Source organism: Saccopteryx bilineata, chromosome 11 (assembly GCF_036850765.1).
Source record: "Saccopteryx bilineata isolate mSacBil1 chromosome 11, mSacBil1_pri_phased_curated, whole genome shotgun sequence".
Taxonomy (NCBI): domain Eukaryota; kingdom Metazoa; phylum Chordata; class Mammalia; order Chiroptera; family Emballonuridae; genus Saccopteryx; species Saccopteryx bilineata.
In genome coordinates, this window is record NC_089500.1 from 51,091,657 (window position 1) to 51,112,913 (window position 21,257).

Below are 21,257 nucleotides of genomic sequence, written 5' to 3' on the forward strand. Positions count from 1 at the left end.
ATCTATACCCATAGACTTTAGCCTGAGCAATATATATGTCTTAGCTAAAAAGACAGACAGTTCTCTGTTCTGCTATAATAAATGTTGGAATTCTTTAATCGCTGGCTAACATGCATATAGTACCTTAAATTTGTAAAGCACTTTATGGTTTAGAAAATGCTATTAATTTCATTCTTTCCTTGGGTCCATCAGTGTTATGGGATAGAACAGGTATTATTGAGTGAGATTCAGAAAATTAAATAACTTGCTTAAGATCCAAGGAAATAGGAGCAAAGTCAAGACAAAACCCTATTTCAAGATTTTTCCCCATTGTGTTGCATTCCTACATAAAGATAGTGAGGGCCACCCTTGACTCCTGAATCAAGGACTCACAAAATTTCACTTAACTGACTAGACTAAATAATGTTAGAAGCTTATGCTTTGCTAGTCTAAGCAGTTTGTTCAAAACTCAATGTTCTAACTTTTGTTTTCTTTTTTGTTTTAGTGAGAGGAGGGGAGATAGAGACAGACTCCTGCATGAGCCCCAACTGGGATCCACCTGGTGAGCTCACTAGGGGGTGATGCTCTGCCCATCTGAGGCCCTTGCTCTGTTGCAACTGGAGCCATTTTTTAGCACCTAAGATGGAGGCCATAGAGCCATCCTCAGTGCCTGGGGCCAACTCACTCTAAACAAACCTGCAGGAGGGGAGGGGGGAGAGAGAGAGAGAGAGAGAGAGAGAGAGAAAGAGAAAAAGAGAGAGGGAAAAGTGAGAGGGGGAGAGGTAGAGAAGCAGATAGGCTCTTCTCCTGTGTGCCCTGACTGGGAATCAAACCCGGGACATCCAAACACTGGGCCCATACTTGACCACTGAGCCATCCAGCCAGGGCCATTCTAACTTTTTTGAACAAGTAATCCTTTTAGAGATGTCTAAAGCATTTTGACGATTCAAATTTATCTTCTCTTATTCTTCACAACAATATATTAAGATGCCTTAGATACCACAGAGAAATTTCCTGGAATTTGATCTATATTTTAACTTAGAATTGCTTTTCTATAATGTATTCTGAAAGAAATTGAACAGAGGAATGAAACCCGCAAAATTCTACATTGCAGTTTTACTTTTCATTTTTTAGAACTCAGGAAATTAATAACAATAATAAACAAACAAACAAATAAATAGCTAAAACACTGTTCCACATAATAAGTCCCTTTAAAAAGAAAACAGCAATGATTGCCTATGGGACCCCGATCTGGTTAAGTGTTAATCTAGATTTTTAATGCAACTTGATCGCAGCGGCAGTGCCAGGTCAGGGTCCCCTGAAGCCGGGCTGCCTGGGCTCAGCCCTCCATTGACTACTTAGCTGTGTGATCCCCTGCTTGAATTTCCTCTTTACTGAAGTGAAGGTTTGGGTATAGTAAATGAATTCCTACATCTAAGTGGCTCGGAACAGCGCCAGGTATATTGTAAATAGCCTCTGAAGGGAAGATATAAACAAGCATTGGTATCCGCCCCTTCCTGGGGACGCCAGTGCCGCACTGTTCAGTGGGTCTCAGGCCTTTGGGAATGAGTGACAGCTGCACCCTAAGAGTGGGCTCAAGGTGGCTGTGTCTGTCAGATTTCCATGCCAGGCTGCTGTTCTCTTTCAGCAGAAAACTTCAAGGAAGCACAGAGGTTAAGGATAACACCCACAGTATAAATGGGAGAACTGGTTTGACCTAGAGACCTATGTTGGCTGTTGTTAATCCCAGAGCTGAATTTAAAAGGAATCCCTCTAAACTCCACAGAGGAAACCTAGGATTAGAACAGATCTCCAGGCTCAATTCAGTTCAAATACATTTTTCCAAAGTGATCTTGAGGTCTCCAAAGCCTTCCAAGGGTGGACAGGAGACATGGTAATGACCAACTATGCTGATTACTATAAACAACAATAAGGAACTTGGGCACTAACTCATAGAACAGGAAATTTGGTATCTCCTGGTGCATGCTGCTTCAGTTTTGTCCTAAACCATGGCATGGGTCAGCTGTGTATAGAAAGAAAGAATCAGAACCTGGCTGTGGATGCCTGCAAAGCAGAAAGTCCAAACACGACCGTCTGGAGGTGGAGATCACGTTATAAAGATGTTTACAAATTGTGGCACTTCCCTGATTACAAATACAGATGCTCTTAGGCATCCCCTGCATGTGTTGAGGGAAGGTGCTTACTCACACGAAGGGAATGGTCTAGGTGCTTCTGTTCTATAGTCATCAACATCAGATCTGAGAAGTAAGCAGACTGAGAACACAGAGGGTTGCTGTTGTCTTTGCCACTTTTTAAACTCCAACAAGGAAAGATTTTTCTACCCAGCATTTAATTTTCCACTTACTTACTTGTGGGACCAGTTAACTTTCAGATCATCCAGGTAGTAAGTAACAAAAGAGTACAGCCGGATGCCCTCAGCCGTGCTCTGGATTTTCAGGTCTGTAGCAGACAAAGCTGAAAGAAGAAACCAGCATATTTCAAACACCTATAAGCCCGCCAGTTGAATAATGAAACACTGTCATAGTGAGAACATTTTAACTTACCTATTTTCTTACATACTTCAGTCATCAGTTCTTGAAAGGCTATGGACAGAGATTCAAAGACAAAGCTTTAGCATTACAACGCTCAGGTTAAAGTCAAATCTCAAACTGTCAGCATTGTGCTCTCAGAAATATTCTGTCTGGTGAAGGGTATTGGTTACAGGGTGAATTTATTGGTCAATTGATAATAAGTGCTCTTGAAGTGAATAACTCAATTTTTATCAAAAGTGAGGGGAGGAAATATCTTATTTTGATATTTTTTTCCTTTAATTCTCTATAACTTTCATTATATTTACATTCTAGAGAAAGAGCCACAGTGAGATTTCCAGGAAGTTTCTTGGCTTTAAGATTCTCTTCTTCTTAAGCCCCAGGAAGCCTTAGTTCATATTAGAGGAAGTTTGCTTATCCGTGTCATCAATCCATAATGAATTAACCACCTATTAACCTGATATTTTGCAGTCTAATAATGCTTTTTGCCAAGAAACACATTTAGTCCTGGCTCCACCAAGAATTAGGAAGGTGAAATCAAAGTCAAACTTCTGCTGTGCATTAGCAATATTGTTAAAGATCTTGTTCAGGAACAAAATTGGAAGTTTGTGAGTCACAGAGTATCTTTGTTGCCATAATATATCTGTCCTTAAGTCTCTGAAAAGTGGAAATTGCCTTCTTGCTCTGCTAATAACTGACAGGCTTAGAGTTTCACATATAAATCTTGTCACCTTCTAAGAGTAGATGATTTTGTAACGTACATTTCAGTTCTTGATCCTGTAATATTTTTAATAGAGTTGAAACAAAAATAATAATTTATATTGAAAACAAGCCCCTAGTGCAGCGGTTCTCAACCCGTGGGTCAGGACCCCAGCGGGGCTCGAACGACCAAAACACAGGGGTCGCCTAAAGCCATCGGAAATTACATAATTCATATCAGATATTTACATTCCGAATCATAACTGTAGCAAAATTACAGTTATGAAGTAGCCACCAAAATTATTTTTTGGTTTGGGGTCACCGCAACATGAGGAACTGTATTGCGGGGTCACAGCATTAGAAAGGTTGAGAACCACTGCCCTAGTGGAATGTGAACTATAAATTCTCTGAGGGTTGGCCCTGGCCGGTTGGCTCAGTGGTAGAGCGTTGGCCTGGCGTGCAGAAGTCCCGGGTTCGATTCCCGGCCAGGGCACACAGGAGAAGCGCCCATCTGCTTCTCCACCCCTCCCCCTCTCCTTCCTCTCTGTCTCTCTCTTCCCCTCCCGCAGCGAGGCTCCATTGGAGCGGAGATGGCCTGGGCGCTGGGGATGGCTCCTTGGCCTCTGCCCCAGGCGCTAGAGCGACGCCCCGGAGGGGCAGAGCATCGCCCCCTGGTGGGCAGAGCGTCGCCCCCTGGTGGGTGTGCCGGGTGGATCCCGGTCGGGTGCTCAGGTGCATGCGAGAGTCTGTCTGACTGTCTCTCCCTGTTTCCACCTTCAGAAAAATACAAAAAAAAAAAAAAAAAATTTCTGAGGATCAAAAGTACACATCTGATTTCTAGTAAGACTAAAAGTGAAGTATTTTTAGTACAATAATAGTTCACTCTGCTGGAATTTCAATTAAAACATCTGTGGGTGGACAAAATATCAGCATGACTTTGATCATCAGCTCAGCCTCCCTCATAATTCTGGTAACCTGAGCACAGGACACACCAAAGAGACCCCAGCAGCTGGCGGACTGACCTTCATCCACAAGCTTCAATCTGCTCTTATCTTTTCCTCTGTCGTCTTTCAGGATAACTTCATAAGTTCCAGCATCTTTCCTGGAAAACTAAGGGAGGAATAGATATACCACATTGCAGCTTATTGTAGCCTCAGGGTCTGGTGTTTGTGTATTTTTAGTCCTGTTATTTATGGAACTGCCATCAAAACACACACTGAACAAGTGTCTAACCACGTGAGCAAAAAACAGTTCACAGATAAACCTATCCATTAGAATTTGACCTAGCAGTCCTGATTTTTCACCTTCTAAGGCTATAATTGATTTGAAACTTAAAGTCCTTACCCTTTACTCTGCCTTCATATTAAAAAACTAGTGACCACATATATTTGCAAGTTCTTTCAGACAAAAAGGATATAAAAATCTATACTTAAATGAATACTATTCTTATCATCCTTTTAGGGAAAAAGTTATCATGAGGCTTAAGAGCAAATGAAGCCCTGGCCAGTTGGCTCAGTAGTAGAGCATCAGCCTAGTCTGTGGAAGTCCCCAGTTCAATTCCCAGTCAGGGCACACTGGAGATGTGCCCATCTGCTTCTCCACCCCTCCCCTCCATCTCTCACTCTCTCTTCCCCTCCCATAGTCATGGCTCAAATGCTTGAGTGGTTTGAGCAAAGTCAGCCCCGAGCACTGAGGATGGCTCCATGGCCTCAGCCTTAGGTGCTAAAATAGCTTGGTTGCTGAGCAATGGAGCTGCAGCCCAGCCGGGCAGAACACCATCTGGTAGGGGCTTGCCAGATAAATCATGGACACTGTGAATGTAGGAGTCTGTCTCTGCCTCCCCGCCACCTCTCCACCTCTCACTTTAAAAAAACCCCAAACACAAAAAACAAACAAACAAAAAAAAACAACGAAGGAAGATCCACTTAATTCCCTGCCACTCACCCATCTATGAAAACAGGTTGCTCAGCCAATATTGGTTGGATATATGACAAATCCATGCATATCACAAGGTGAAAGAAGTACTTGTGTTCCTACAGATTGCTTTTTTTTTTTTAAGTGAGAGGAGGAGAGATAGTAAGATAGACTCTTGCATGCACCCTAACTGGGATCCACCCAGCAACCCCTGTCTGGGGCAGATATTTGAATCAACCAAGCTATTTTTAGTGTCTGGGACTGACACACTCAGACCAACCAACTATCCTCAGCACCTGGGATCTACGCTGGAACCAACTGAGCCACTGGCTGTGGGCAGGGAAGAGGGAGAGAAGCAAGAGAGGGAGAGGAAGAGAAGCAGATGGTTGATTCTCATGTGTACCCTGACCAGGAATCAAACCTGGAATGTCCATATGCTGGGACGTTGCTTTATCCACCGAGCCAGCCAGCCAGGGCCACAGTTTGCTTTTTAGGTGGAGGCAGGTCAGGGATCTTAGGAGCGGTTAGAAGTAAGATATTACCAGGGCAAAGGGTTACAGAATCTAGTCTCTGGTTTGGGAGAGAAAGTAGGGTACAGAACTAATATATTTCATATTTATAGTCACCTACCTCTGTTATAAGCAGGGTACATATACCATCCTTAAAGTCATGCGTTTCATCCACCGATATCTCCCTTTCATCTTTGTACCACAAAATATGGGTCTCCTTCTTAATATTTGCCACCTAGAGAAAAACCCATAATTATACTTCTCAAAATAAGGGAATACCACTTGTATGAGTAGTTGTTAATGTGGCATTGGAGGGAATTAAAAGCAGTAAACTTAGAGTCAGAAGATGCTAAAGGAATTAATTCAAAGAATTTAGAATAAAGTGAATACAAATGCCTAAACCTAAATCAATAGCATCACTATTTCCAGCAGCAGAAATTAACTTAATATCATCTAGTGGACGAGAAAAGAAAGAATAGATATGTACACTCTAACATACAGACTGAAGTTAAAATAAAAATCTGAAAACCATAGGAAGACAAATTCCCATCAGATTAAAGTATAATCTGTGTCACATGATAAAACAAATGGCTTTATCAAAGGAACAGAACAAGTAAACTCCCAAATATATATCTAAATATTTTTAAAAGATAAATGAAGCTTTGTAAATAAATGTGGAGGGAAATTATGTTAAAAAGTTTTTTTAATGAGATTACACATTTTTTTTTTCATGTTTGTTTATAGCTGTATTACCTCTTTGGGAAATTGTATGTACATTTGCCCATTTATTCAGTGGGTGGGGTCTTAGTGATTATTTTCTTCATTTGTATGAAGTCTTTATTTTCTTTCTTAAATTGGTGCATCGCCTTTAATTTTTTCTACTACAGATTACCTTCGATATTAATCTGTATTAGTTCAGGTGTACCACACAGTGGTTAGACAATCACACACTCTACACAGCGTCTCCCCAGTATTTCCAGTACCAAAGTAGCGTCGTACATAGTTATTACAATATTAATTTCTTATGCTGTACTTTACATCCCCGTGATTATTTTGTAACTACCAATCCGTATTTCTCAATCTCTTCACCTTTCACCCAGGCTCCCAACTCCCCTCCTCTCTGGCCACCTTCAGACTGTTCGCTATATCTGAGTCTGTTTCTTTTTCTGTTTGTTCATTTCTACTGTTCTGTAGATTCCACATATAAGTGACATCATATGGTACTTGTCTTTGTCTGACTGATTTATTTCACTTTAGCATATACCCTCTAGGGCCATTTGCTGTTGCAAATGATAAGATTTTGTTCCTTTTATTGGTCAAGTAATATTCCATTGTATATATGTATCACTTCTTTTTTTTTTCTTTTTTCTTTTTATTTATTCATTTTAGAGAGGAGAGAGAGAAGGGGGGAGTAGCAGGAAGCATCAACTCCCATATGTGCCTTGACCAGGCAGGTCCAGGGTTTTGAACTGGCGACCTCAGTGTTTCCAGGTCGACACTTTATCCACTGCGCCACCACAGATCAGGCATGTATCACTTCTTTATCCAATTGTCTATTGATGGGCACTTGGGTTGCTTCCATAGCTTGACTTTTATAAATAATGCTGCAGTGAACAAAGGTGTGTATATATTCCTTCACATTAGTGTTTTGGGTTTCTTCAGATATATACCTAGAAGCAAAATTTCTGGGTCATAGGCAGTTCAATTTTAATACTATATTTTGAGGACCCTCCCAGTGGTGGGATTCAGCCGGTTTGCATTGGTTCAGCAGAACTGATACCTAATTTTTTGTTGAGTTTGGCAATCCAGTTGTTAAAGTGGTATTTGTAATCAGGGTTCTCTCCAAAGTAGAAATCACAAATTTTACATTCCTTACACTTTTTTAACGTTCATCTGGATAACAGCGTATTCTAAGCACCCGTAGTAATGTTTGTTCCATCCATAGGTGAAAAAAGCTGCAAGTGAGGACGCCAATCAAGAAGCAATATGGAAATACCTTAAATAATAGTTTTAATGTTGTCAGGTTTATTTAATATTTTTCATTAATATTTTAAAACTCTTTCTTATAACATAATCTAGTTTTGTGAACCTCTTTTATTGTTCTTATTTAAGTATTAAATGCATGAAATAATAAACTACCTTCCGGTATATCTTTTTTTATATACTTAAAACACTGATTAGGGCAGAGAACTGGTTGTTAAATTACTTGAATTCCATCACTGGACCCTCCATACTGATATCCACAGTGGCTGCACCACTGTGCACACCCACCAACAATCTGCATTCCCACCAACAGTGCACAAGGGTTCCCTTTTGTCCATATTCTCGCCAGTACTCGTTGTTTTTGATTTATTGATGATAGTCATTCTGACAGGTATGAGGTGAAATCTCATTGTGGTTGTAATATGCATTTCTCTGATGATTAGTAACATTGTTTATTCAGGTCATTTGTCCATTTTTAATTAGATTTTCTTTTGTGTGTTATGTTGTATGAGTTCTTTTTAAATTTTGGATATTAACCCCTTATCAGATATATCATTGATGAATATGTTCTCCTATTCAGTGAGCTATATTTTCATTTTGTTGATGGGTTTTTTTGCTATGCAAAAACTTTTCAGTTTGATGTAGTCCCATTTGCTTATTTTTTCTTTTGTTTCTCTTGCCCAAAGATATATATCAGAAAAAATATTACTAAGAGAAATGTCCAAGATTTTACTATGCTTTCTACTAGAAGTTTTATGGTTTTGAGTCTTACATTTAAGTCTTAATCCATTTTGAGTTTATTCTTGTATATAATGTAAGAAGTTGGTTTAATTTAATATTTTGCATGTATCTGTCTATTTTTCTCAGCACCATTTATTGTATAGACTGTCCCTATCCCATTGTATGTTCTTGCCTCCTTTGTCAGGTATTAATTGACCATATAGGAATGATTTAATTTCTGGGCTCTCTATTCTGTTCCGTTGATCTATATGTCGGTTTTATGTCATTATCATGCTGTTTTTATTACTATGGTCTTGTGGAATAGTTTGATAACAGGTAGTATGATTACTCTAACTTTGTTCTTTCTCAAGATTAATGTGGCTATTCAGAGTCTTTTGTGGTTTCATATAAATATTTGGATTATTTGTTCTAGTTCTGTGAAATATGTTATTGGTATAATAGGAATTGTGCTGAATCTATAAATTGCTTTAAGTAGTGTGGACTTTTTTTTGTTTTATTAAGTGAGAGGTGGGGAGGCAGAGAGGCAAGCTCCTGCATGTGCCCCAACTGGGTCCCACTCAGCAAGCCCCCTACTGGGGGATACTTTAGCCATCTGGGACCGCTGCTCCATTGCTTGGCAACTGAGCTATTTTAGTGCTTGAGGCAAGGCCATAGAGCCATCCTCAGCAACCAGGGCCAACTTGCTCAAACCATTTGAGCAATGGTGGCAGGAGGAGATGAGAGAAAGAGAGAAAGGGAAGGAGGGATGGAGAAGCAGATGATCACTTCTTCTGTGTGCCCTGACTGGGAAACAAACCCAGGACTTCCACATGCCATGCTGATGCTCTACCACTGAGCCAACTTGCCAAGGCCTAGTATGGACATTTTAACAATGTTAATACTTCCTATCCAAGAGCACTGTATATGCTTTCATTTATCTGTATCGTCTTTAATTTCTTTGAAGTCTTAATTTTTTTGTAAAATTTTAATTGAGAAATACATCAATATACTCTTCTTTGTAAAAAATTTAAACATCGTAAGTAAGGCTCAAGATCCCTTTTACCATTAGTATACAGTTGGTCAGCCATTTGAAACTTATGGTACAATATGATGTGTGGATACCAGATTTAAGTGAGTTTCCTCAAAATTGCTAATCAAATAATTTATTAAACCCTACCTAATGAATATTAGCTAAACTTATTGTGTGTCAATTATAACTCATTAAAAAGAAGGATATGTAAGGCTTAGAATGTTAAACAATTTCAGTTAATAAATTAAAATAAAAACTAACACTAGTAACAAGCAGTGAAACCAGTACAAATATCCTTTATGATCCTATAAACTGGTTCCTGAATTGTAGTAAGTGTGTTGTGAGGCAACATTGCTGATGATAGAAGTCACCCTTGATTGGAAAGCTGCATCTGTCCCCGGAGGAACTAGAAATGGACCGTATAATTTTGGAATTTCCTGAGTATACTGATTCTTATAATTTGGGTATATCCCTTTTGAGAACCCTGAAAGCTTTGCTTATAAAGGGTATTGGCTCCTCAGGGGATCATGTATTTTGAAAGCCAAGGTGTTTCCTGCACCTGACCAAAGTGGATCTTGTCTCCTTTCAACTGAACTGTCATCTGAAGGTGGCACTCCCAACGTGCACTCTTGCAGGAGAAGAATGCTCAGCACCACGCTTTAGGCAACCTGGGTCCTTACCGTATATTCTTTTGAGTAGACTAGTTCTAAGTGGGGCCCATGATAGTCTCATGAGTCTGAATGTTGGGCTACACGTACTGTATTAACTGTGATAAATATATAAATTGCCATAGTAATGTAACAAAGAGCTAGGGGAGGACAGAGGAAGGTTCCTTCGATCCAGGCTGAGAGGGAGAAACCCCTTTGGAGGAGATGACTGAACTGGGTCTTGAGAAAAGATTTGGTCAGAGAAACTGAAAGCAGAAGGCCACTGTAGACACTGGAACAGCATAAATACAGCATTATAAATATTCAGACCTTTTCCTTGGCTCCCCTTGGTTGCTCAGAATTTGGGTAAGGGGTTCATTCTCCCGAGGAAAGCCAGCAGACAGGACACTTAGAGCTCACCTCCCAGAGGCTAGTGCAATAAGTCACACAGAAAGAAAGAGGATGGTCATGTGGCCTCTGGGAAAGGTATGGTTTCTGGGGTGGGCAGCACGGAGGAGAAAACCAGGATGGGCCCACACGGAAGTGGCCAGTTAGGGGAGAGAGAGAGGCAGTAAGGCTTTTAGCTGTGGCCTGAGAAATCGTTTTTCAAACATTGCCATTTCCTGAGAGGATAAAACCTAGATTTCATTTTTGTTACACATATCTGTTAGACTGCTGTTTCTTTGAATTTCATCAGACCTAGAAGAGACTAGGGAACTTAAGTTCTAGCTTTTATAATGACAAGTGTATGCCAAATCCACACTTCTACCCCGGAGTGCCTGTCTACCAAAACAACCATCACACTTCAACCTCATCCAGCAGAGTTCTTTATCCAAAACATTTTGATGATCCACTCAGGTGAACAGCACCACATGCTAAGGTACAAAACAATGCAGAATGCTACATGAATTGTTTATTCAAGTCTGTCCAAAGACCTGATAAAACGATTGGTTGTGAGCTGTAAACACTTTGCCTCTCCTTCATCACAGCACTGTGGTCTCAAAGCAGCAGCAGAGCTGCCAATGCACAAAAGAATTGTGCTAGTCACACAAGTTAGATAGGAAATTGCTATACTCCCATGGAGACACTGTGTAGCTGGAATGATTCTGGAATAGATGTACCACTTAGAATGTAGATTTGGCCTAAAGCAGAGACAATGTGAGATTCTTCTGAGGTTAATAATTTAAAAAGGAGGGTGGGGGCTTTGAATGGGTGGAGCACAGAGGCCTTTTAGGGCAGTCAAAACACTCTGCATAAGACTATAATAGTGAGTACATGTCATTGATACACTTTTCCATGCCCACAGAACGTACCACATCAAGAGTGAGCCACAATGTAAACTATAGACTTCGGGTAAGAATGACGTGTCAGTGCAGGTTCATCAACTGTAACAAATGAATCACTCTGTTGGGTGATGTGCTCAACGGCGGTGGTTGTGCATGTGTGGGACAAGGGTGCATATGGGAAATCTTCAACTTTCTGTGAACCTAAAACTGCTCTTAGCCTGACCTGTGGTGGCGCAGTGGATAAAGTGTCAATCTGAAATGCTGAGGTTGCCAGTTTGAAACCCTGGGCTTGCCTGGTCAAGACACATATAGGAGTTAATGCTTCCTGCTCCCACCCCCTCCTCTCTCTCTCTCTTTATCTCTTTTCTCTCTAAAATGAATAAAGTCTTTTAAAGAAGTACTACTTTAAAATTTTTTAATTAAAAATGACTATCCTAGCCTGACCAGGCAATGGCGCAGTGGAAAGAATGTTGGACTGGGATGCGGAGGACCCAGGTTTGAGACCCTGAGGTCCCAGCTTGAGCGCGGGCTCATCTGTTTGAGTAAAGCTCACCAGCTTGGACCCAAGGTCACTGGCTTAAGCAAAGGGTTACTCGGTCTGCTGAAGGCCCATGGTCAAGGCACATATGAGAAAGCAATCAATGAACAACTAAAGTGTCGCAACGAAAAACTGATGATTGATGCTTCTCATCTCTCTCAATTGCTGTCTGTCTGTCCCTCTCTCTCCCTCTCTCTGACTTTGTAAAAAAAAAAAAGTCTATTCTAATTTGATAAAGTGTGGGTAATGAATAAGAATAATTATGTTGCCTTCCAATATTTTTTTTAAAAAATTATTGTGTTAGCATGGATTTAAGTGTCACACTCAATATAACACTCTCACCACCCAACCACATGCCACCCTATTACACCCCCTTTGTACTCTTCTTCCTAACTCTCTTCCCTCCTTCCCTCTGGGACCTGCTGTCTTGCTATCTGTATCTCTGTGTTATGTGTATATAATTTCACTAATCCCTTCACCTCTGATCCCATCCCCTCATCCCCCTTCCCTCTGACAGCTGTCCCTCTGCTCCCTGTGACCCTGCCTCTGCCTCTATTCTGTTCCCCAGTTTACTTTGTTCATTAGATTCCACATATAAGTGAGATCATATGATATTTGCCTTTCTCTGCCTGGCTTATTTCACTTAGCATAATAATCTCCAGGTCCATCCATGCTGTCACAAAAGGTAAGAATTCCTTCTTTTTTGTGGTTGCATAGTATTCCATGTGTATATGTACCACTGCTTTTTAATCCACTCATCCACTGATTATATCATCCACTGATATTTTAAACAATGCTGCAATAAACATGGGGGTGCATTTCTTCTTTTGAATCAGTGTTTTGGAATTCTTAGAATATATTCCTAAAAGTAGCATAGCTGGGTCAAAAGGTAGTTCCATTTTTAATTTTTTGAGGAATTTTCATACTGCTTTCCACAGTGGCTGCACCAGTCTGCATTCCCACCAGCAGTGAAGGAGGGTTCTCTTTTCTCCACATCCTCGCCAGCACCTATCGTGTGCTGTTTTGTTAATGAGCGCCATTCTGACTGGTGTGAGGTGGTATCTCATTGTGGTTTTAATTTGCATTTATCTGATAATTGGTGACATTGAACATTTTTTCATATGCCTATTGGTCATCTGTATGTCCTCTTTGGAGAAGTCTCTATTCAGTTACTTTGCCCATTTTTTAATTAGATTGTTTACCATCTTGGTGTTGAGTTTTAGAATTTCTTTATAAATTTTGATTATTAAGCCTTCCCATATTTTTATGTGTTTTATTTTAAATGTTTTTTACTAACCAACTCTAACAGTAACATTCAACAGCAAGAATGTGTTACTTATCATTTGGTTCAAAGGGAGGAGATGAAAAGTTGATCTTCCTCTTCTCACATTCTATTTTATCTTTATTTCCTTTGTAACAAATGTTAAAAATTTATCTACGCCTTACCTTACATTTCAATAGTACATTACATTCACCAGTCACTTCCCAGCTCAAATACTCAGCAAAATGCGGACCTATAAATAACAGCAGCAATCACTCTATTAGTCATAAAAGCAAAATCAAAGCTCATTTTTAAATTCTAATGTGATTTATATTTGAAGTAAAATTTTTAAAATTCAAGATTTTGTTTTCAAATATTTTAATGGATACCATTTCATAATAAATAATTTCAATATTTTTATTTATAGCAGTACTAACAGAAGTAATATTCATTTTAGTTCTTTATATAAATAATGTTAGAATATTTTGTTCAAGAATCTGAAGCTTTCTTATTTTCTTTTTTTGTGTGTGTGACAGAGACAGAGAGAGGAACAGATAGGGACAGACAGGAAGGAAGAGAGATGAGAAGCATCAATTCTTCATTGCAGCATCTTAGTTGTTCATTGATTGCTTTCTCATATGTGCCTTGACCAGGGGGCTACAGTAGACCGTGTGACTCCTTGTTCAAGCCAGCAACCTTGGGCTCAAGCTGGTGAGCTATGCTCAAACCAGATGAGTCCGTGCTTAAGCCGGCAACCTCGAGGTTTCGAACCTGGGTCCTCTGCATCCCAGCCTGATGCACTATCCACTTTGCCACTGCCTGGTCAGGCCTGAAGCTTATTTCTTTACTCAATAACTGTTTTTACCTTGTTTCCTGATCCATTCTTGCCGCTGGAATTCAGCTTCTTTCTGGAGCTCTTTATAAACTAAAAATTAAAAAGAAAATAAGAAATTGAGTGGAGTGGTATAAATGTACATGACAGTCACTGTGTTAAGTGATTTACATTAATTATTAAAACAATCATGCATCATGACCACTTTTCATTTTTAGTCCTCATATATGAAGAAATAGTCTTAGAAAGGTTAAGTAATTTGTTCAAGGCAGTAAAGCTAGGAAATAGTGAAATAGTATCGGATACTGTAAACGTAGAGATCTGGCCAGCCTTTCTATCGCTTTGTTAAATGTCACATTGTAAATCTTGGCGGTTTCCATGGGGGCTTTTATGGCAGCTGACATACAATCACAACTACATTGTATCTAGTTGTGATATATGATTGATTAATTTGGTATGCTCTACTTTTGCATATTTTTCTTCTTAATGAAGGTAATTTAAAGTAAGTATACATGAGAAAGTATCAAGTTTGTTTCTGACACACAGTCTCAGTTGTATTGCAATCTCCTTCACTGGAGAATTTCAGTAGAAAATACTTGTTTATATATGAGATATTTTATATGCAGTCCTGCCTGTAGGCCAGGGATAAATTTGGTGTTCCTTTTCGGTTAATTTTCACTCCTATATAATGAAATACTATGGAAAGTATTAACTGAGAATTGTATTTCAAACATGGGAATCCGAATGAGAACCATTCCAACCTCCCCTTTAACATGACCATTTTGTGCCATGGGATATTTGCCTTAAAGGGAGCAGCAGAGTCTCCCAGCTAATGTTCCACAGAATTCTTACCGTCTCCGATGAGAACAAGAGTAGAATGGCCAGTTGCTCTTCCATCTTGAAGCTGGAAAGTATATGTGCCCTCATCCTCATCCAGTAGCTTCTCCATGAACATTTCAATTATACCAGTGTTTCGGTCAATATTCATCTTATATTTCTTCAATGTGAAAAGATAAAAAGAGAAATCAGTGAGGTAGATATGATGACAATATGCCTGGTTAAATAAATACAAATTCCAAATAATCATTATTTTAATAAAATTTCTTGTTAACATGTTTTTTAGATGAGCAACTTTTCAAAATTGTGTACCCAAGAAAAAGAAAATATTATTTGGAATATGTAGCCTTGACCAGAAATGATTATTAAAATGACTAAAATTTAATTTTTAAATATAAAGTTTTGTTATCCCAAGTCACAAAATGTTATCAAAAAGTTCTTTTTAGATTCCTATTTACATTCCAGATTACATTCATTTTCATTAGCAGAATAATGCAACCTATAGGCAGTATGAGGGAAGTATCTGTCTCATCATTGCTATATCCCTAGCATCCGGCACATGCCTGGTATATAGCAGACAATTAATAAATATCCACTGAACTAATATGTGAAAAAACGCTTCCAAAGCATTTGAAATCCATTTGTTCCTAATGAACTGAAATTGCCCTGTTTAGCTATGCTTATTTTATCATGTGGCTTGGGCAACCTTTTTTGTTTGTTTGTTTCAGTGTAAAAATAAATCTTAGCCCTTAGGCATACCAGCACAAATTCTATAATGAATTTAAATTAATGAAGTTTTCCTATAAAGTGCCACAGAATGAAGACTCAGGTCTGGGATGAACTCCGTCATGCAATTCCGGCCCTGAAGCTTCTCCTGAAAGAAGTCAGTCTTCAACCGAGGTCACATTTTTACTTAGCTTTTTTTTTTATCTTCCTAGTTTTCCTTACACCCTACTCCTGAGAGTAGTTCTCCATAAGTCACTTGAAGGAGATACTTTATTTCAGAATCTCCTTCTACAAAACCTGGCCTCAGACAGTATTTTCTACTCAACAAAATAATATGATTAGGGCCAACTGCAATGACAATGAACAGTGTGTGTGCGCGCGCTCACGCACATGTGTGTGCAGCAACATGCCCGTATGTGTGAACACATAAAGGGTAGTGGGTCTATGCACATATGTGCACTAGTGTTCCCTTAGTGGCTGTGCCGAAAGAGAGTGATGCTGACAAAGCTTTTCTTTCCTCTTCACTGGAAATTACTATGTGAGTTGAAAAGGAATAAACTGCATACCCATCTACTCATTATGTTCCTCATTCTTCCCTTTACTAACTAATCCTCAAATGTTTCAAAAATATATCTTGATCAAAGGAGAACAGATTGGTAATAAGGGCCACAAACCATACCTCTTCCCCATCTTTTCCGTCTCCCATTCACACCTGTAATAATACAGGTGAGAGCCAGGCCCCTAAACCCAAATTCTTCAGTCCCACCAGGCACTGGCCCAATCCTGTGGGCTCTACTGATGTCTGGGGGGTGGGGGGTGGGGGACGGACAAATAAAGCATAGATATTGTAACTCTTTCTATGGAAACTATGTTTACTTTAAAAGCAAAGAAGTAGACCTAGATATACACAATCACCTATGTAAATAAGACACAAATAAATATACACACAGAAATGTAGAAAAAGATCAAAAACTATATATCAGTATGTATATCAAACAGTCGAAAAACTTTGTTCTTTCTGAGTATTTAAAGTTTTTTTGTTTTGTTTTGTTTTGTTTGCATTTTTCCGAAGCTGGAAACGGGGAGGCAGTCAGACAGACTCCCGCATGCGCCCGACCGGGATCCACCTGGCATGCCCACCAGGGGGCGATGCTCTGCGCATCTGGGGCATCGCTCTGCCGCAATCAGAGCCATTCTAGTGCCTGAGGCAGAGGCCACAGAGCCATCCCCAGCGCCCGGGCCATCTTTGCTCCAATGGAGCCTTGGCTGCGGAAGGGGAAGAGAGAAACAGAGAGGGAGAGGTGGAGAAGCAGATGGGCGCTTCTCCTGTGTGCCCTGGCCGGGAATCTAACCCGGGACTTCCGCACGCCAGGCTGATGCTCTACCACTGAGCCAACCGGCCAGGGCCAGTATTTAAAGTTTTTTACAATAAAGATGTATTGCATTTTTTACCAGAAAAGCCATCTTTTTTTCTGGGTCATTGGAACAATAGAGGCTACATATTTCCTCTGCCTGAAAGAACCAAGTCCCTGCTGAGGATCTGATGTGAGGATATGAGTTCAGGTCAGGGTGTTGGCTCTTCTGCCTTCTCAAGAGAGCAGCTCTATTTTCACAGGCGATTATACTTCCCAACTGGCCCGGGACAGTTTTGATTTACAACTCTTGCCTTGGAAAAATACCTAATACCCTTTTTCATTCTCAAAAGTGCCCCAGATTGGGTAGTATAATACAATCAATTTATGTTTTCCTCTACATTTTTCTATGCGTGAAATTTAAACTCCCCAACCCACACTCGGCGGTTTTCATAACTACTTACCTGCGTTATAATAGGCTTCCCGCGCACATTCTATAAAAACTTAGAAAGATTTTAGAAATCTAAAAAGTGTAAAAACCTACCGGCCCTTCAAAAACTTCCTTTTCATTGAATACATAGTTCACTTTGGCATTGCCAGACAGTTTCTCAGCCTGCATCCAGAACCGGACCTGGCCTTTCTCCAAAACTTCAACTGCCAACTCTGATTTAACTGGGACAGCTATGAGGAATAAAAACAATCATTATACTGGTAACCAGTTGTACCGACACAGATTCTTTCAGCAAGAAAAAGCACTCCGTGGGAATGCATGCTGATGGAGCACCTTGCTTCTTGGAAAGCCTGGAGGCAAAGCGCGGGGGCTGCCGGGAAAGCACGATCCCGCGGATGGAGACCTGGGTTCTCAGTCTGCCTGTCACTCCGGGCAGGTCGTCTGCCTTCTCCGAGTCATAGGTATCTCAACTTTAACGAGAAGGATGAATTGACATCCCGGGGTCCTTCAGCCAAGCTGTGTGACTCTCTACTGTGGCTTTCATGAGGTTTATTCAGGAGCAGTAACAGAGTGTGGTGGAGTGAGTCCTGGGCTGGCTCCAGGAGGGCGGGAGCCTCGTTCAACGGTGGCTACTGACAAAGTGGATGATATTAGGGAGGGCACTTCACATCGCTGGGCCTCATTTGACTCGTTTCTAAATGAATGACATTGAACTGAATGTCCTAATTAACCAAGATACTTTCCAGCTTTGCCATTCTATGATCTTAGCCACTTCAAAATATTTGGAAAGGAGTTAAATTTGATTTTTTTTTCATAATTTAACTCCCTTTGGAGGCTCTTTAGAATGTTTTAAAACATAAATTTTAAAAGAGAATTCGTTTTGTTTGTGTATCCAAGCTGAACTAGCTCGTCATTTACACTTTTCTAGATGAACTAGCTCTCTATTCAGTTCTCAGACCAAGCCAGAGGTGGCGCTGGGCAGCCTCTGTGGAAAAGCATGGTTGCTTCTCCAAGTTTAGTAGTTCTTCTACAGCCTTTTGAAGAAATCATCACCCTTTGCTTTCTCTAAACTGTTATTAAACCTATTTCAAAATTTTATGTAGCATTGCTACATTTTAAATTATAAGCTTCCTAAACTTTTACCAAATACACATTAATGTTTCTTTGTATTTGTCCTAAAACTACCCTTTTCAAGCTTTAAGGAATGCCTTTCATTTGCATTATTCCATATTCGCTGTAAGACTCGGCTCACAGCGTTCTGTAACAGCCGTTCTGTATTAGAACAGCCATTCTAATACAGAGCCCACTGTTAAGACACCATGCCCGGTATTACTTTTCCAGTGAATCAGCACACAGAGGAGAAACGGTTCCCCCCTGGAATTCAGAAGGTCTGCATCCTACATTACAGCCCCCTGTGCCGCTTTGCTGAACAAGCTGGTTCTGAGAACATTACAGCTGAGGCCAACAGTCATCAACACTCATGATCAGCTATTCCTTGGGAATGGGAGTGAGGTCAGGCAGTTGGTTCTAGAACAGTTTGGTTTTTAATCACCGTTTCATTTAAGAATTTCAGGAAAGCTATAGACCCTCTCCCTAGAAAATGCACATATACAAACATACAAAGTTTTGCTCACAGTCTGGGGTTAGGGCACAATTTCCTAGGCTCCTTAACTCCTGTATTAGTGAAGGAAGTTTTATTTTAGGAGTTAATGAGTGAAAAAAATTCCTGATTGAAAAGAATAAATATACGCTATACCTCCTTATTTGTTTTCTCAAACTCTAGGGTGTAACTTTGTAGACAATTCACTACTTTTGTCAATAGGTACCAATGGCAAGAGATCGTATCAGGTCAGTGGAACTTTCCGAAGGCATTTCAGACTTCTTTCTCTGCTTTTAGGTGTCAACTGTGAAATTAAATCTTTTATGTGGAAAGTGGTTTATTGAAGGGTTTGTAGTTAGTTCAGTGAAATTCTTTCTCTGACCAAAGCATCTTTACCTTATTTTTCAGGCGTTTAAAATAGTAGGTAGCGTTTTTATTTAGAAGTATGATTCTTCTATTAAATGCCAATATTAAATTGCTCAGGAAGAAATTGGTTTGCCAAAAAGACTTAAGAATTAATGTGTCCAGAAAATATACATGTGGGTGTGATTCCAAAATAGTTCAGCAGAAGGGGAACTTAATTATGCAGCTGTTATGCCTGTGCAACTCATCACTTCTCTATGAAACAGAGAATGAAATATACATAGTTCCTATGTTACTATTCTTTGTATTGCTTGAGAACAATGACAAAGATAAAAGCAACACTTCCAGAAAGTACAATACATCTCTAGCTACCAATGTATGTTCCATTATATGTTCTGAAGAGCCTCTTCTTTTAATCCTGTTAGAGTTGTCATCTGCCCTATTCCAGAAGTTGCCATCTAGTAAGATCGCTAAACTCCATGAAAGTATTGTGGACACTTACTTGGGAACTTGTGTTCTTGGCTGAGAGCGAGTAAACGTTTCAACTCTGTAGGGAAACAACGAGAACAATTAAACCTTCAATTATTAAAACAAAAGTTGATCCCAGAATGTCATTGAGAACCCAAAGCAGCATTGGACTTGTGAATGAATTGATTTTTAAATTTACCTTCCTCATCTATCACGTAGCTTGATGCTATTCCATCAGTGTCTGTTACATCACAGGAGAAAGTGCCCAAGTCTTCCATCCCGAGGTCTTTGAAGGTCAGTTTTGTTCTTAAGAACAGAATGAGGTAAGAAATGAGGTTCGTATAGCATCTGGGGACCTGAGTCCTGCATTTTCTCTGGGCATTTGCACATGCTACTGCTTTTATTTGGAGCACTTGTTTCTATCCGCCTTACTGACATAACACCTACTCACTCTTGCTGTTTCTGGGGAGTCTTTCCTGACATCTGCGTAGGAGGTGATGGTGATGGGAGGAGAGAACTGTTGTAAATTTCCCATCCTCAAGCTACATTGCATACCAATACACATGCCAAACAACAATATTTTTAGGCCCTGGCCGGATCGCTGGGTTGGTTGGATCGCTGTCCCAAAGCATAGCGGTTGCCAGTTCTATCCCCGGTCAGAGCACCTACAGGAACAGGTCGATGTTCCTGTCTCTCTCTCCCTTCCTCCCATGCCAAAATCAATAAATAAAAAATAAAAAATATTTTTAGCAAAAAATGAATAAATAAAATAAAAGAGAAAAAAGGTATTTATAGCTGATCAGCCCTCAGTATGGAGCTTGAAACATTTCTCCCCACAGGGCAGAACACGCTGCTGGTGACTCTGGGGCCTCTCTCCTGTCAACCCCGCACTTCCCCTTCCTGAGGTTACCAAACTGCCTGGCGCTGCCTACTTCATTATCTCTATTCTTTATTGTGTGCCTTTAGGGAGGAGACCTGTTTTGTTTCCTGTTGTGTCCTCCAGCATCTAGTGCCTTCTCTGGCACAAATAATAAATATTTGTGGAATGAATAAATAAATCGGTTAATGGTCTAGTTCACTGTGTTTTCTAACTTTGGTGAACCATAATGCTAGTCAGTGTCTAAGATCAGCCAAATGTTTAAATGTTAGTCAGACGTCTTTTCTTTGGCCAATGTATGTTTTACCTCAAGGACTTTACAGCATAGTAACTGTAAAATGTCTTCAAATTATATTCAGTATTTCCTTGCCATTCTCTAACAAAATTACTATTTATTTTTGATATATTGGGGGCTGCTTTATAATATAAATAAAACTGAGCAATAGTTTACTTAATCAAATACAATCCAATATGATTGATACTATAAGGATATAAACCTTGATAAGTAAGGCAAAGCAACAAGAAAACTCAGAATCTTGGGGCTAACAGTATTAGATCATAAAATCAATCTTCTTCACCCTTTCCTATCCCATAGAAAGAGTAATCTGAGGTCCATGGGCATTAAAAACTGCCCCA

The 21,257-nt window shown here is 39.9% G+C and overlaps 1 protein-coding gene across 2 annotated transcripts in view; it reads right to left on the reverse strand.

Annotated features, from left to right (window-relative positions):
• MYOM1 (myomesin 1) overlaps nt 1–21,257 on the reverse strand; it is a 164,033-nt gene that overhangs the window by 8,837 nt on the left and 133,939 nt on the right. For both annotated transcript variants that reach the window (XM_066246490.1, XM_066246491.1), the window contains 10 exons: nt 19,944–20,050; nt 19,779–19,823; nt 17,407–17,543; nt 14,800–14,944; nt 13,981–14,040; nt 13,301–13,368; nt 5,772–5,885; nt 4,250–4,337; nt 2,544–2,582; nt 2,349–2,454 (listed from right to left, as the gene is read on the reverse strand). In XM_066246490.1, coding sequence (XP_066102587.1) covers nt 2,349–2,454; nt 2,544–2,582; nt 4,250–4,337; nt 5,772–5,885; nt 13,301–13,368; nt 13,981–14,040; nt 14,800–14,944; nt 17,407–17,543; nt 19,779–19,823; nt 19,944–20,050 — 909 coding nt within the window. The remainder of the gene's footprint in view (nt 1–2,348; nt 2,455–2,543; nt 2,583–4,249; nt 4,338–5,771; nt 5,886–13,300; nt 13,369–13,980; nt 14,041–14,799; nt 14,945–17,406; nt 17,544–19,778; nt 19,824–19,943; nt 20,051–21,257) is intronic.